This window comes from Tursiops truncatus, chromosome 8, assembly GCF_011762595.2.
Source record: "Tursiops truncatus isolate mTurTru1 chromosome 8, mTurTru1.mat.Y, whole genome shotgun sequence".
In the NCBI taxonomy this organism is placed as follows: Eukaryota; Metazoa; Chordata; class Mammalia; order Artiodactyla; family Delphinidae; genus Tursiops; species Tursiops truncatus.
In genome coordinates this window covers 28,935,472-28,951,234 of record NC_047041.1, presented here as the reverse complement: position 1 = coordinate 28,951,234, position 15,763 = coordinate 28,935,472, and the positions used below count along the sequence as shown (strand labels likewise).

At 38.2% G+C, this 15,763-nt stretch overlaps 2 protein-coding genes across 3 annotated transcripts in view; one reads left to right on the top strand and one right to left on the bottom strand.

Moving 5' to 3' along the window:
* Window positions 1–15,763, bottom strand: part of PDGFD (platelet derived growth factor D) — a 248,683-nt gene that overhangs the window by 94,778 nt on the left and 138,142 nt on the right. The window lies entirely within an intron of this gene.
* Window positions 13,650–15,088, top strand: DDI1 (DNA damage inducible 1 homolog 1). Its single transcript, XM_004325022.3, has one exon. The coding sequence runs from the start codon at window positions 13,793–13,795 to the stop codon at window positions 14,990–14,992; it is 1,200 nt and encodes a 399-aa protein (XP_004325070.2). The 5' UTR covers window positions 13,650–13,792; the 3' UTR covers window positions 14,993–15,088.

Genomic DNA, 15,763 nt, shown 5'->3' with positions numbered 1-15,763 from the left:
CAAAAACAGAATGTAATACACAGAAACCAGAAATCTGTTAATGAAAGAAGAATGTTTTGAACTGAGATATAAAAGACTTTAACCATTTACTAGAGAAGAGGAATTTTAATCTAATAATAGACATATATAAAGTTATAGTCTTCAGTTTGCTTTCTTAAAATAGTCATGCTAAACTAGCAGATTCAACTGATTTCCTACTATTCTTTGTATTTTCCTTTCAAGTTCTAACTTAATGGATCCCATGTCCAAAATTCATAGTTGGACTCAACAGCTCAGAGAGACAACCACATTAATTTACATAGCTTCTGTAAGTAGACTGGACAAACAAGATTGCTTACAGAAAATGCTTTCAAAATTATTATTTAGAGTGTGATAGTATAATAACATATACTTTCTGTAGCACTAAGAATGGATTTTACCCCTCCAATTCCCTAGGTCAGTTTCCAAAATACTTGGTTCCAACCACACCATGAGGAAAGAAAAATATGACCTTAAGATTTTAAAAAAGTGAAACAATATTTTATCTTGGTTTCTGTTTTTACAGTGTTAAGCCACAATTTAGTGTATATATCTGAACCTTAACAAATATTAATTAAATTTAGGTCTGTATACACACACTAAACTTACAGGCCATTTTTGCTGTTGTTAAAGTTTCCTGTATACTATTTGATACTATTTGGGTAATAACTATATAAAAATGTAAAAACTGTTTTTATTTCTTCAAAGGTTTATTTGTTTGTGCTTCCAGTTAGTCAAAAATGAAAACTATGGAACAACTATCGCCCGAAGGAACAAAACATACACAAACATTTGATTTAGCAACCATAGCAAACTGCAGCAGCTCACTTAATAAAGTGGCTATAGCCATTCTGGGGGGCTCCCCAGGGTGAAATGTTCCACTTTGTATAGCTCTGTATATAATTAAAAATCTGCCGCAACTATGACCTTGAATATCTACTGGAATAAAGTATAATTAAATAACCAGAATCTTGAGTAAACAGCAGCTGCAAGATAAGCAACAAAATGTCTTCTGAGCAGTGTTTTATTTACATCTTTCTGAACTACAAACCTCTTTGCTCCAATGCATTTCAAACAGCATCCTGTCTTTTCAGGAAGATCTTGATCTCAAAATATTCAATCATCCTTTTGCAGTTAAGGCAAAGTTTCTTCCATCTCACTCAACTCACTTAAGACAGACTTATATAATCATTCTAGAAATGCTCCTACCTACTGCGCAATATTTAAGAAGTGTTGATTTTGAGTACAAGGGGAAAAAGATGGCACTAACTTGTATCAATAGTTCTGTTTTTTTCATAAAAAAGCACACTATTGATCCATTCTTGGTAAATTTCACAATTTCTCCTAATGTCTTATCTTAACATCATGTAAAGACAATCCACTGTTAAGAAATGTCACATATCTTTTCCTTGAAACACATTATGTAGTCATAGACTAAAGATTACATAAACATGATCAGGAGATTTGCTAAACACATGCTCAGCATTTCTCTTTCAACAACGAACTAGTATTATAGCCACCATGGACGCTCAAATGGAATTTTATAGGTTGGCAAAATGCTTATTACAATTTACACATTTACTGCAGAAATTCTCTTAGAAATGATTTCCCTATTACGTCTAAAAGCCATATTCAGAGAGAAATTATCACAACTTGTGTCTCTAACATTGGCCATATTTTAATATACAAACATTGCTAATCTAAGGAAAAAAGGTGTACAAACTTGGGACACTCTGACTAATGTTAATATGATCCCAAACGTATCTTCAACATCTTTGCTTTTGACAACCTCTTATAAACTTGAACATATGTGTGATAGTGTAATATTAACTAAGGCTATGAGGAATAAAAATCACTTGAGTGAAGAGGTACTTCCCTTTGTGACTCTTATGAACAAAAACGTCTCACAAAGCACATAATTTGGCATTTAGTGTCAAGAAGGAGTTTCCATCTTGGACTATAAATTTAGATGATAAAATAGCTAAATCAAAACATCTCCAAGTATATGCTTAAGAATACATTTGAACATGATGATATGATACAAAGAAAAATGAAACATGACGTTTATTCATTACCTATAACGCTGCTATTCTAACCATATTTCAAATGTAAAACAACTTGGTCAGAGAATATGAATTTTCTTCGAAGAACCACAATAAGTCTCATGAATTGCATACAAATAACTGATACTTAAGTCTGTGTCTCTCTAATGTTTGCTAATATTGTCAAAACAATGAGAGATACACATAAGGCCTCTGTAAAAAATGTGCATACAAATTACCAATTTGCACACATAAGTGTCAAATCGTATAACCTCTACTGAAGAACTGATCTCAAGAAGTTGTGGGCAGAATATGGAACACATCCTTAATCAAGTATCATAACATGATTGATGCTTAAGAACAAGCCCACAAACTAACGCCAGGTGGACTTCTCAGGAGTCAATGGGATATCAACACTGAGACTCTTGTTTAAAACATAAAGAAAACGGGATATCAACACTGAGACTCTTGTTTAAAACATAAAGAAATTTATGCACAGAACTAAAAGTGTCAAAGTGGGGGAATTGAATCTCAGTACATCCAAAGTCCATGCCCTTAAGACTTATGTCAAACTGTCTACATTTTATTATATATTGTAATTACTGAATACATAAAACTGTGAGCTTAATTGACAGAGCACTTTCGAATCGGAATCAGCCAATTTAGAGCAACAATTGAGAACACTGTTACAGAGTAGATAGAATTAGTGAAAGCTACACACCCACATTGAACCTGGAACCAGGCATCAAGATTTTGACCAGATGATGTGAGGTGCAAACCCGTCATGTTTATCTTTTTGTAAAATGTAAATGAATTGTTTGAGAATCTGGAAGAAATGACTGAAGAAAACCCACACACAACACAATAGATAAATATGTAACCACCACCACCCCTGCCCGCCCAAATTCATTTATGGTTGTTTCTCCTCAGACGTTAACACTAAGACAAGGATGTGGGTGCAGACAGTCTTTATTTGGGAGGGCATTCCAGGATGCACAAGCGAGAAGTGGATAAACTGAGACAAGGCAGGGAGAAAACCTAGTGAACACAGCATTGCTGTGGGCCACTGCAGTTCAACACCTCTGAGGCACCGTGTGGAGCAGACTTCAGAATTGTCCCACAGAAAGATGGAGAAGCTGGGGCATTTATCCACCAAATTCCATCTTTCTCTGCTTGAGAGTTGTTTCTGGAGACATTAGAGCCCCAGCACTTCCAAGCTGAGGAGGTCTGAGCAAGCTCTCCAGAGACACAGAAACTAAGACACAAGAGCTCTGGAAATGGGAAGCTGTCAGCATTTACAGGAACACAAGCCTGGGCTCAGGGAGATGAGCTGGGGCAGCAACAGTATCTGCTTCAAAAGTATAAGCATAACAAAATCACAACTTTGTTTATTCAGCAGTACCGTCTTTCTAAAGCACTGATAAACTTTTCCAGCACTGGGCAGCAAAGGTAAAGGTGTTCTGAATCTGCCTTCCTTATCTCCCTCTTTCCTTTTGGGCACACCTTCATCATCTGACTGTCAGTTCCCACATGGACTCTACAGAGTCCCTCAAACGCCCTTTGCATTTTTGCCCCTGAAGCCAGTACAAGAGGTGGGAAAGCTAGGGCAGGCAGAGTTGCGTTCCAGCTGCTCCTGACTCAGTGACTGTGGCTGTGACACTGTCTTCTCAGCCCATGAAGTGCCATTACATGCATGGTTCTCTGCAGTACCTCTTAAGGGTAGGCTTTCTTTAGATACTTGCCTTCCTGTTTTGATCCTAACCTATGCCATGCTGAAAGGAAGCCTGCTCCTTGGGCACACATCCAGAGCAACAGAGTCTTAATTGCTTTTTCTGATGGTCTCAAAAGTAAGGTTCTTGCACCTCCAGATGCATTGGTGAGGGCAGACAAAAAGTAGTATTTAACCGATCCATTTAAATTATCTATCCTTTTTGTATTTTATAATGTTATACAGTACTACGTATAGTTTATAAATATACACATATTGAGAATGTGATCAAAGTTTCTTGTTGATTCTTTTTAACTAATGAGGTGCACCATCACAAAGGTTCGAAGGTCCTGCTCTGAGAGACTGCATCTGCTGTTCCATGGCCACAGGATCAATGACCACCGTCAAAATATCAGTTCTTCAAGGGGACTTCTAGATGGCTGTTACCAATTGTCCCGAGGAGTCCCCTACTGTCCAGTCCAAATGACTCTGTTACATCTACATATAACACTATAGATAGATGTCACAAGCATATTGTTGAGTAAAAGAAGCCAAACACAAGAGTACTTACTGTATGAGTCTATTTACGTAAGAAACAAAAACAGGCAAAATGAATCAATGTTGTTTGAAGTCAGGATAGTGGTCGCTTTTGGGACTAAGTGGAGGCTGGAAGTGACCACAAATGTTAATTCTCTTTCTTAAACTGGGTGCTGGATTCATATGTGTGTTTGCTTTTTTAGAAAAGCTTTTTGAGCTGTGTGTATGTGATTCATGCACTTTTCTGTATGTAGGTTTTACTTCAAGAAAGAGTTTCTTGAGTGTTGATTTGCTCAGCTCTGTAAATTGCTCTGAGGATTTGGTTAAAAAAAAAAAAAAAAAAGGACTTTGAGGAAGGTATGTGGAATGAGGCTCTCTCATTGTTCCATCTAACACATGACCGTCCATAATAATGATTCCAAACCATAATTTATGGGAAAGACCATACTTATACTTTTGGCATCAACATCAACAATTTGGTTGTCTACTAACTTGACTTACTTTGCAACAGTTTTAATTATGGTGAATGGATTATCTTTTCATTATGTTCTTTCTGCTCAACAATTCTGTAAGCGCCTTACAAGCAGAACCTTGTTGTCTACTTCCTTTGGTTAAAAACAACACTGAAGAACAGCTCACAGACTGCTGTGGTTAAAAATGACACTGAATAAGTTGTTGAGATAATACACTCTGAATGGATTTATTTTCAACTTTTGAAGGATACTTCTTGGGGTTTTGAAACAAATTAGTGACAGACTCTTGCTACTACCCTGAGAAGCCTGGAGTGCAAGGTTGAAGAGAGTAGGGACAGCTCTAAAAGCACAAAAGCACCAAGTCCTAGTCAATGAGGGCTTAAAAATTAATCTGCATATCACCTTCAGGATATATAAATTTTAACCTCTCTTCTTAACTTTTCTGGGTTAATTATTGCTTCTACTCATCGAGGGAAAAAAAAACTTCAGTAGAGTGCTTTTCTATTTACAGGACAAATTCAAATTATCTATCCATTAAGCCCACAGCAAAATCTTATGGAAAAGAGATCATTGTCATTATCCTTATTTTATATAAGAGGAAAATGAGGCTCAGAGAAATATATGCTTTGTCCAAGGGCATTCAGATAATGTGACAAATCCAGTGAACATAAACCCTCCTTTTTTTCACTTCAGAGCCACAACAGGCTTTGTCTTACTGATCTGTGTATCCAACCCAGTTCTAGTGTGTGTATATGTGTGTGTGTGTATGTGTGACTGTTTCTCCACTACTGCAGATATTGAATACTGTTGTTGTATACAAGGATAGAATAATATAACTTGATTAAATGTTTGATACTAGTTTTTTTAAGATGCTTGTATTTTGTTGATGTTTTATGGTCACAGAGTCACAACGAGTTGATATTTTCAAAGGAAAGAAATTGCAGCCTTCTTTGTAAGAAGTGATTCACCTAGAGCCTATTTTATTGTAAGATAAATTCTTTTTCTCTTATTGAGGTACCTTTTATCTAGGATGGTCCTAGCTATTTTAGATGAAGAATTCAATACCATAAAGGAATGATCTACCTAGGACTACAAAAGAGAAGGTAGAGACCTGAGGCTAACTGCTAGATAAATTTGCTACAGATCCATCCCAACAAACACAAAGTATACCTCCTACCTGAAATTGTCACTGCTTTTTAATTTAGGCTGGCTTACTGCAAGTTCAGTAGTTGATGATCCTGTTTGGTTTAAATTTTTCTCTAAAGACATAGTCTGAGAGCACAATCTTAGTATCAGAAACCTTGACTTCAGTGGGGCTCCACTGTTTGATGTCAATTTAATGCCAGTATATTTTATGTTGTAGAAGCAGTAATTTATGAGTTATCCTTAACATTTGATCTAGTGTCTCTTAGTCATAGGCATGAAGGGCTCACCACAATTCTACATTCTAGATGAAACACACTGAAGTAAGAACATGAATTCAAACCATGTCTTTGTTTAAGATTAATAGTAATTTAGGTTGTTTTGTAGAAAAACAAGGAAATAGAGAAAAATAAGACTCAAAACTCAATAAGTTTTGTTAGGGTTACCAAAGACATTTCTGTTCCATTTCATTTATAGTTTGTAAAGAAAAAAAAAAAATCAATGATCCTATCTTCTTTCCCTTCAACATCTGAAATTGGGTCTCTTATTTTGAAAGCCAGGGTATGTGGTTTCTCTGATTAGTACGTGTCCTTTGGAGGCCTCCAAAGAGAGACTATTCATGTTCTGTGAATTAGCAGCACTGAAATATTTTACCAATATATGAGTAAACAAAAGCATATCAGCAGTTAAGCACATTTTATGAGCTGAGTGAAACAGAATATTCATAAGTGGAATGGAAATGACAATGGAATAAAGGACAAGCCTGGGAGTTTCATGTCTCTCAGAATAGAGAGATAGCCCACAAGGACATTAACACTCCCAAACCATTCTGATAATAAGAAGGAGAATTCTCTGGACCTGATATCATTTAGATGGCCTAAGAAAGAATTCTCCTTGTATCTAGGCTGCTAAATTTAATTTATCTGAGCAAAATAGGTGAGTTGATTTCTCTTTTGTTTGCTATTTTTTTTTTTTTCAATTGAAGCTTTTGTTTATCAGGCTTTCTCATTTTCATGGTTAGAATACAGTTAAATTCTACAGACAGATGGGTTTTAGCCATGCTAATTACCATGGTGATCAATTAACTCAACTGCTGTTTAGAATAGAGAAAGCTACATAAACAACCTCGAAATTTTGTCTTTTATAAGACAGTTGTAGAAACATCACCTATCATGCATATAATTCATAAAATATCAAAATGACCATTTTGTTGTGGTACAATGGGCTTCTTTATTTATTTGAGATCCTTCCAATATACCTCTCTTCTATGAGGAAACATACATCCATTCTATCTGACCCAAAGTGTCACAATAAATGAAGTGACCTGTCACATTACTGGCTTTTGTGGTGGCATGGCTGGTGGCTGGAGGCCTCTTCAGACCCTTCCTGTTTGGACTGCGTGCTAATTACTCTGTGCCCTGGGGTTAGATGTCTCATGCGTCAGAAGTGAATATATGTAGATAATGCAAAAACTGGTTACTTTCAGAATGTTTTGCCCTGTATTATCCATATATGTGTAGTGTTATCAACACCTTTTTAAAAAACAAAGTATTATATTCACTAATTATATACACTCACACTGAAAGCACTTACAAGGACATTTGGAAATTCCTGATGCAGCCTCTACACATTTTCTAATAAAATATCTCCACAGACTAGACAGTAACAATCTAAGACTGATAGGCAAGGCAATGCCAACGTCCTGAAGGAATCTTCACTAACTCTAAAGCAGATGAAGGTGAACTGAGAACAAGACCTGTGCAGATTTCAATCCAGGCACTGCATAGGCTTCTCCTCCTGAAAAAGACTGTCTCTTAGCTTAACCAGCCAGGCTCTGTACAGAAACAAACATGGATATTCATTCTGTTTGTCTGTGTGGGTGCCTGTGTGAATGCTAGGTTTCAGGGAGAAGGCTAGAATATTATTCCTTCCCTGTACCGACCCTACTATTCTACTGCATCCATTTGATAATAGCATCTACAAGGGAACAAAATGAACAGTAAAATGTATGTGTGTAAGAGGAGAAAGGAGTCAAGTGTATGGCATGACACATCAAGGAAAGGATTGTTCCTCTAAACCCAGGGGGTAAAATTTAACTATGGCTGTGACCAAATCATACTTCCAGGTTGAACTCAGTAGCACTTTCACCAGTGAGCTTTCTGCATAGTCCTACTCACTCCCTGCAACCCTCACCCAAACAAGTAACCTCTATCCAAGCACAGCATTTTATTTATACATCTATCACGACTTTTACTAATTTCTGTTACATAAAATGATTCAAAGTGCTTGAGTCTTACCTGGCCTAGTAGATATCTTGTTCTTTGGAGGAAAGTGACTCCTATTCATCTTTCTGTCCTCAAAGCCCCTATTAGTCCACTGATTTGCTCATAGGAAGTGGTCATTAAATATTTACTACGAGAAATTATTAACATGTTTCTGAGCTAATCTCCAAGTGGCAGAAAACTGAACTAGTTAAACAAATCTATAACTTTCCAAATACATATTTTTTTATAACTAATTGGACCAAGCCAAGATACTTCCACTGGTTTCTCACTAGGACTAAGTATACAGGAAGGACAAAGCAGAAAAGTATAGAATCCACAAGTAAATTATTGATAGAACTATTAAAGTGTATTTGAACTTATAAATAGATCCCACTGGCATTTCTAAACTATCGTGACAGTGTTTTTGAGATGAGCTCATTACAAGTTACTATAAACGAGTAAACGATAAAAAGTGGTTTGAATAATTTTCCTCAGTCACAGCTGAATTCAAAACATAAAGCCCTATTATCATTTCTGCTACTATTTTGTGTTATATGGCTACTCTCACAGCAGGAATAGGAAAATAAATACATTCCTTTTCTAAGGTACACTGAAAGTTAAGAAAAGTAATTATCAACCCACAAAGTTATAAATTGTTTTTATCCTGCTTTTAATTTGTTACACTAAATTTATTTAATCTATAAATGTTTCCCTCACAAATTATAAGTAATCTTTAAACCTTCAATAAACAAGGTGGGCATCCCATAGATCAGAATATTTTTTATATTCTTATATTCTTTTATATTCTTAAGACATTTTATATTCTTAAGACAAAGTACAAAATCATAGTAGCAAACTTTCTTTAAAATGAAAATACACATACATGTATATTTAGACATGGAAAGTATATATATATATATTGAAACACTAAAAGTTATCAAGAGATTATATTACTTTCAATATGCAGTGTATACCTTAAAATGCATCTCTTTTTATGATGTTGTTAAAATGATAATCTATAAAATAAAGTAATAAACAAAGGCACGATAAAAATACTCCCGCTGAAAAGTGACATCATCTTCATTGCATTCTCAAAGTAATTGAAAACATATCCTGAGTGTGTGCTTGCTCTTTCTCTCCACGCATGTTTGTGTGTGTGCACACGTGTGCAGGCATGTGTGGGTCTTCTGTTCATATTCTTTAGTTTCTTACAATAAAGAAAAAACACTAGCTGAGTTCCCAGCAGACTAATTTCTCAGGTCTCATGAGTTTCTTCAATTACGTATCTATTTATATATTTAAGAGGACTTATCATGGTCTTTAAGCTTCAAAAATGGGCAATACTAAACTTTTTTAATAGGGGAAACCTCCAAACAAACTAATAAAAAGCTTAAACTTCCATCAGAGCATTTTAACGTGTCTACTAAATGATTAACTACCTGAAGAAATAAATGTTATTCATTAGTGGCAGTTCTGGCACAATGTATTGTATTGCAAACAGAAAAACAGCGGGAAAGTTAGTTGTTTAACCTATGAATACAGTGGGAAACTTAGTTGTTCAGCCTATGAATACAGCTTTAAAAATTCTGTATCTTTCCCTAAATGTCATTGAAAATCTCAAGTGATGATTTAACTGTTTTAATAGGTCTCAATTACACTATATTTTTAAAGTAACACCAGGCATGTATTTAAAGGAAAGAGTCAAAATACAGCAAGCTAATATATTTGCTTAATGTGGTTTAATTATTGTATACACTACATAATGACATTCATGTAGCTATATTATTTTTTCAGATAAAGGACATTTGTTTTGCTCTGTAAAGCAAGAGATGGTACTTTAAACATCAGCTCACTGTACTAAGTGGAACCATTAATTACCTGGATTTTTGCTGCATTAAGTTTTTATAAAGAAGCAAGTTATAAAAGGTATTACTGTGAATTTACTTCAAAAAATAATTTTGGGGCTTCCCTGGTGGCGCAGTGGTTGAGAGTCCGCCTGCCGATGCAGGGGACACGGGTTCGTGCCCCGGTCCGGGAAGATCCCACATGTCGCGGAGCGCCTGGGCCCGTGAGCCATGGCCACTGAGCCTGCGCGTCCGGAGCCTGTTGCTCCGGAACGGGAGAGGCCACAACAGTGAGAGGCCTGCGTACCGCAAAAATAAAAATAAAAATAATTTTGGGGTTATTTACTTGGCCAGTATGAAATAAGTGTCATCTTTTCTATTTTATGGGTATTTAGGCTATACAATGAGAATTGATTTTCTGAGTGATAGCCCTGAGACCTTGCAGATGTCTCACTTATCAAAGAAAGATTCAATTATGTTCCTACATTGTACTTACCAAGGAAGAAAAGTAAGAGTATATACTTCACAAAAACTCCTAAAGAAAAGTTGCAATAACCTTCAGTTACCCAGATTAGTATCCCTAGATTGTTCAAACCTCCCATTTCCAAGTGGTCTGTACAATAAGGATTTAAGGTATAAGAACGTTTTACATTTAGGAGTATCTTTATATACTCCCAATGATCCCCCATTTATTACATAATTAAAAGAGGTTTTTAATTAAAATTTTGAGGTAAGAGAATTACACATATGGTATTTGAATCACCAATAATACTGAGTAAAATGAAAAAAATCAAAGAATATACAAAATTAAGTACTAAACAGCCCCAGGAGGCTGTATTTATCTTTTCAGATTCCAGGCTTAAACCTCTGTTGCAAATTGCAACAGAGGTTTAAGATCTAGACGGTTGACTGGACCACAGAATCCGAAGGCTCCCTGCCAATCCTGACATCCTGTGATCTATGGAATGATGACAGTTCATTGGCCAGACCTTGAGTCTCTTTGCTTTCCACTGTGTGTTCTCAGTAAAGGGTAAAATAGTAAAAGGCACATAAATGAAAAATGCCACCAAAAGTAAAGAATTACAACAAGATAATAAAACATACTGCATAAAACTTAATTATGTTCAGTATGAAGGCAATGGTAACATGAAAAAAGTTGCTGGCTGCTTTTGATGTGAATCCTGAATACCTGCTTTGACAAAAAAAAATCTTATTCTACAAAAATAATTTTATTCACTGCTTAAAAAGACAAAAACCCTAGTATTATCTCCTTAACTTATTAAGATTTTAAGCAACATTGTCTGAAGCTGGTTGGGGTAGGGGGAAAGGAACGTGGAACGTAAGCCCTACCAACTTCTCATCTGCTCCTTAGCAGAGTAATTTGCATATGAACATGTCTCACCTTATAGTTGTTCCCAAACCACTACTGATCTCTGATGAGGACACTAAGAACCACAGAAGAAATTTATTAACTTAATATCGTTGGGCCAAAGGGCCATCCATCTCTATAAATAGTGAAAGATAGTTGTAAATAATTCATAATTTTCTACAAGAATATTATGATGCTAGTTTTTTTTCCCCTAAATTTTTATAAAATCCTCCTTATCATGAAGTGCTGCCTTTCCTGTTAAAGGCTCTAAGTCAGGCAGTCTTCTTCTCAGCCTTGTCCTCCACCCCAGCCCACCCCTACATGACTGACTTGTCATCTTTCTAAGTCCAACTCTTTCAGGAAGCCTTCCCTGCCCAACAGCCCTCTCCATATTCTGTATTTGTTCTGCATATATTATTAATTTCTCCCACATTCTGCCAGATTCTATGGTACTTTTTTAAACCCCCAATTTGTGTGTGTGTGTGTGTGTGTGTGTGTGTCCTCTATTTTAGACTGCGCTCCTTTAAGAACACAGCTTGTATTTAACATTATCATGTGCATCCCTGAAGCTTTGCACATGCTTCACACACAGTAGGCATTCAGTCAACATTCCAAACATAAATGAATATGAGTATGAAACATTAGGATAATTAGAGCAATGAGTGAAATATAGTCCTCCACCTGAGACAAACACATGAGAAACAGGGACACCTCCCCCCGCCCCAGTTCTTTAGACTGATGCAACATCTTTCTCTAAGTAATAGTGCAGGTCTTCTGACAAGACTTGAAACAAGGAGAGGGGATGAGGCAGAGGATATTGACTACCTTTTGGTTCATAAGAAAATATACTTGGGAAGACCAAGCTAGGAAAGCATGACCTCTTTACAGGGCAAAACACATTGTGAAATCTAAAGAAAAAGAACTGGCACTCAAGGATTTTCTAGACGATTTCCTTTTGCCCTGAGGCACCACATTACCCTTGCCTTTGCGCCTCCACTCTGGTATGGGGCAGGGCTGTGCCCTAGGGTCAGGGAGTGAGGCAAATCTGGCCTCCAGTGTGGCATTCCCCATGCATTTTACTACAGAATAGATGTCAGATTGGTCTCCTCAAGGTTCCTCTCACTCATCCATTCAAGGTAATGGCCTATTTCTAACCAGTCTCCTATTTTAGAGACCCTCTGTGTTTTCCATACAATTCTGCTCCCCAGATCCAATGGGTAAACATATCCTGTCCATTCTACTTATGAAACACTTTAATTCTCCACTGCCTCTTACATTTTCGTATTCTAGCAAGAGCCCCCTCTTTGAGCCACTGAGAAAGCCTCTACCTGACCCTCCTGCCAAAACGTATGTCTTCCATTTGTTGTGAGAAACCTCTTCCTTAAATCGATTAAATAAAACAAATAAACATCGCAAAGACCTGCTTCAAATCTCTTCCATTTCCTTTCTTTTCTCTTTTTTCTCTCCCTCTGGGGGGGAAGGGTGGGGAGGGGAGGATTCTTGCTTATTGATAATATTTAAACTCCTTGGGCCCATATGTGACTCCTTATAACTTGGCTCCAATGAATTTTTTCCAGCTTCATGTCCTGCCATTCGAATTCATGTACAGATTTATCCTATTAAGACGTTTAACGTCTCACATTTCTCTGGAAATAACAGGCCTTGTAATGAATTCTTGCTTTATACATACAATTCTTTTTGTCTCGAGTGACTCTCACCACTTTCCACATGGGAAATGCTCATCCTTCAACATCCACTTGTCTCCTCTCTCTAAAGACATCCCTCAGCATGCTGAACACGTCTGCAAAGTACTTACCTCCGGTATTGTGATTTACCCATTTACCATCAATCTATCCCTAGAATGTGAGACCCTCAAGGGAACGCACCAAGTCTGATGTATCTTTTTTTTATACCAAGCACATAGCCTGATACTTCCCATGTAGGAAACAAGCACTCACTGTTTGGGGGATAAGTAAAAGTACATAGAATACAATTCTCAAAGAACAAAATGTTAATATGTTGTTTAGGAAAAGCTGAAACAATCTTTTTCAGACCATGGGTTAAATAGGTTTTGAAGGGCTAGCCTTGGAACCAAATGGACTCCAGTGACTTTGTTTCTATGGGAACAGGCATTCTAAGTTCCAAGCAGCACACATACAAATGGGCTTCAGAACACACGTGTCCCCTCAAGGTTCCACGAGGCCAAGCAGCAGGCACTAAGGCTGGCGAGCGGCCACCCAGACTGGTGAGTGGCTGCACCTCCTTGAGAGGTGAATGAACCTAAACAAGACACCGAGTCGTGAGGTGCAGCTGAGCCATCTACAGAGACCAGCTCCATTCAGCCAGTGAGCAACCCGATACCCTCTGCCCAGCTGGCCTTCCCGGGCCCATGCCATGCTGCTCACTGTCTACTGTGTGCGGAGGGACCTCTCCGAGGCCACCTTCTCCCTCCAGGTCAGCCCTGACTTTGAGCTCCACAACTTCCGTGTCCTCTGTGAGCTTGAGTCTGGCATCCCCGCCGAGGAGATCCAGATTGTCTACATGGAGCGACTCCTTGCCTACGACCACTGTTCGTTGGGCTCCTATGGCCTCAAAGACGGCGACATGGTCGTTTTACTCCAGAAGGAGAACGTGGGGCCCCGGCCTCTGGGCCAGACATCCAGCCTGCCTCAGAGCGATTTCACCGGGACAGCCGTGCCTGGGACATCCAGCTCCCGGCAGCACCACCAGCACCAGCGGGCACAGTCGGCCCAGCAGTCCCGCGGCCTGGACTCTGGAAAGAAGATGACCTCTGCTCAAGGGCTGGACAGCCCCACCCTGATCCGAAACATGGTGCTTTCCAACCCCCATGATCTGTCCCTGCTGGAGGAATGCAATCCTGCCTTGGCCAAAGCCCTGCTCAGTAGAAACCTGGAGACCTTTTCTCAGGTCCTGATGGAGCAGCAAAGGGAAAGGTCCCTGAGAGAGCAAGAGATACTTAGCCTCTATTCTGCCGACCCGTTTGATTTGGAAGCTCAGGCCAAAATAGAGGAAGAGATCCAGCAGCAGAACATTGAGGAGAATATGAATATAGCGATGGAAGAGGTTCCAGAGAGTTTTGGACAAGTGGCCATGCTCTACATCAACTGCAAAGTGAATGGACATCCTTTGAAGGCTTTTGTTGACTCAGGTGCCCAAATGACCATTATGAGCCAAGCTTGTGCAAAGAGATGTAATATCATACGGCTGGTGGACCGACGATGGGCTGGGATTGCTAAAGGTGTGGGCACGCAGAGAATTATTGGCCGAGTTCACCTAGCTCAGATTCAAATCGAAGGTGATTTCTTACAATGCTCTTTCTCTATACTTGAAGAGCAGCCCATGGATATGCTTCTAGGGCTAGATATGCTCAAGAGACATCAATGTTCCATTGACCTGAAGAAAAACGTGCTGGTGATTGGCACAACTGGCACACAGACTTACTTTCTTCCTGAGGGAGAGTTACCTCCATGTGCTAAGTTGGTAAGTGAAACTGGGCAAGACGAGTCTTCAGACAAGGAAATAGCAGATACTATTAAACATTCAGTCATGGATTCAGGACGAAAAAAGCATTGAAACAGGCTATAAATATGCCATCACCTGAGGGAGTCTCAGGTCTCAGGAAATTATAAGACATGAGCTCATTGGCAATGTAATCATTAAAAACATCAGTAACCACTAAACCTGGCCTTGGGACTAAGTTCTCAGAGCTGTCACTACGTAAATTGTGATTACTTGATCTTGGCCCCTCCATTTCTCTTATCCAAAAATCACTGAACCTTATCCTAAGAAGGCTCTGGAGGCTCCAACTGATTTCCAGATAATACATAAAAGGAAAACCAGCCTCTTTAGAGACACTGCCCTATGAAACTGTAGGATGGCTTGTCCAAACCTGTTGCTATTTTGCAGAATTCCCTGGAAAAAGCCATTGCTGCAGCTGCTACAATGCACCTATACAAAATTATTTTAAATCAGCACTAACAAGTGTTTATATTCAGAGAAATACATTTATTTTCACAGACTTTGTTTTCTTTAGGAAAGGTACTAGAAATGGTTGGTCAATTGTACTCTTGAGTTGATTAGTATTTATAAATGTCTGTTTGGGGCAGCATTAGGGCCAATTTCCTCATGTTTTACATCTTTCCTTCCCCTGGACTCCTGTGGAGTCATGCTCACTGAAATCCATTCCTAAAGGCTGTTTCTGCCATATTTGAGATAGTGGATTTTTCTCCTAGGATGTCCTAAAATAATTTCCTCTTTCTTCTGCATTCAAAGAAACTCTGATTGTAAAACAAAGGCAATCAAATAGACTTTTTTTTTTAATTATCATGCTTCTTGGGAACATGA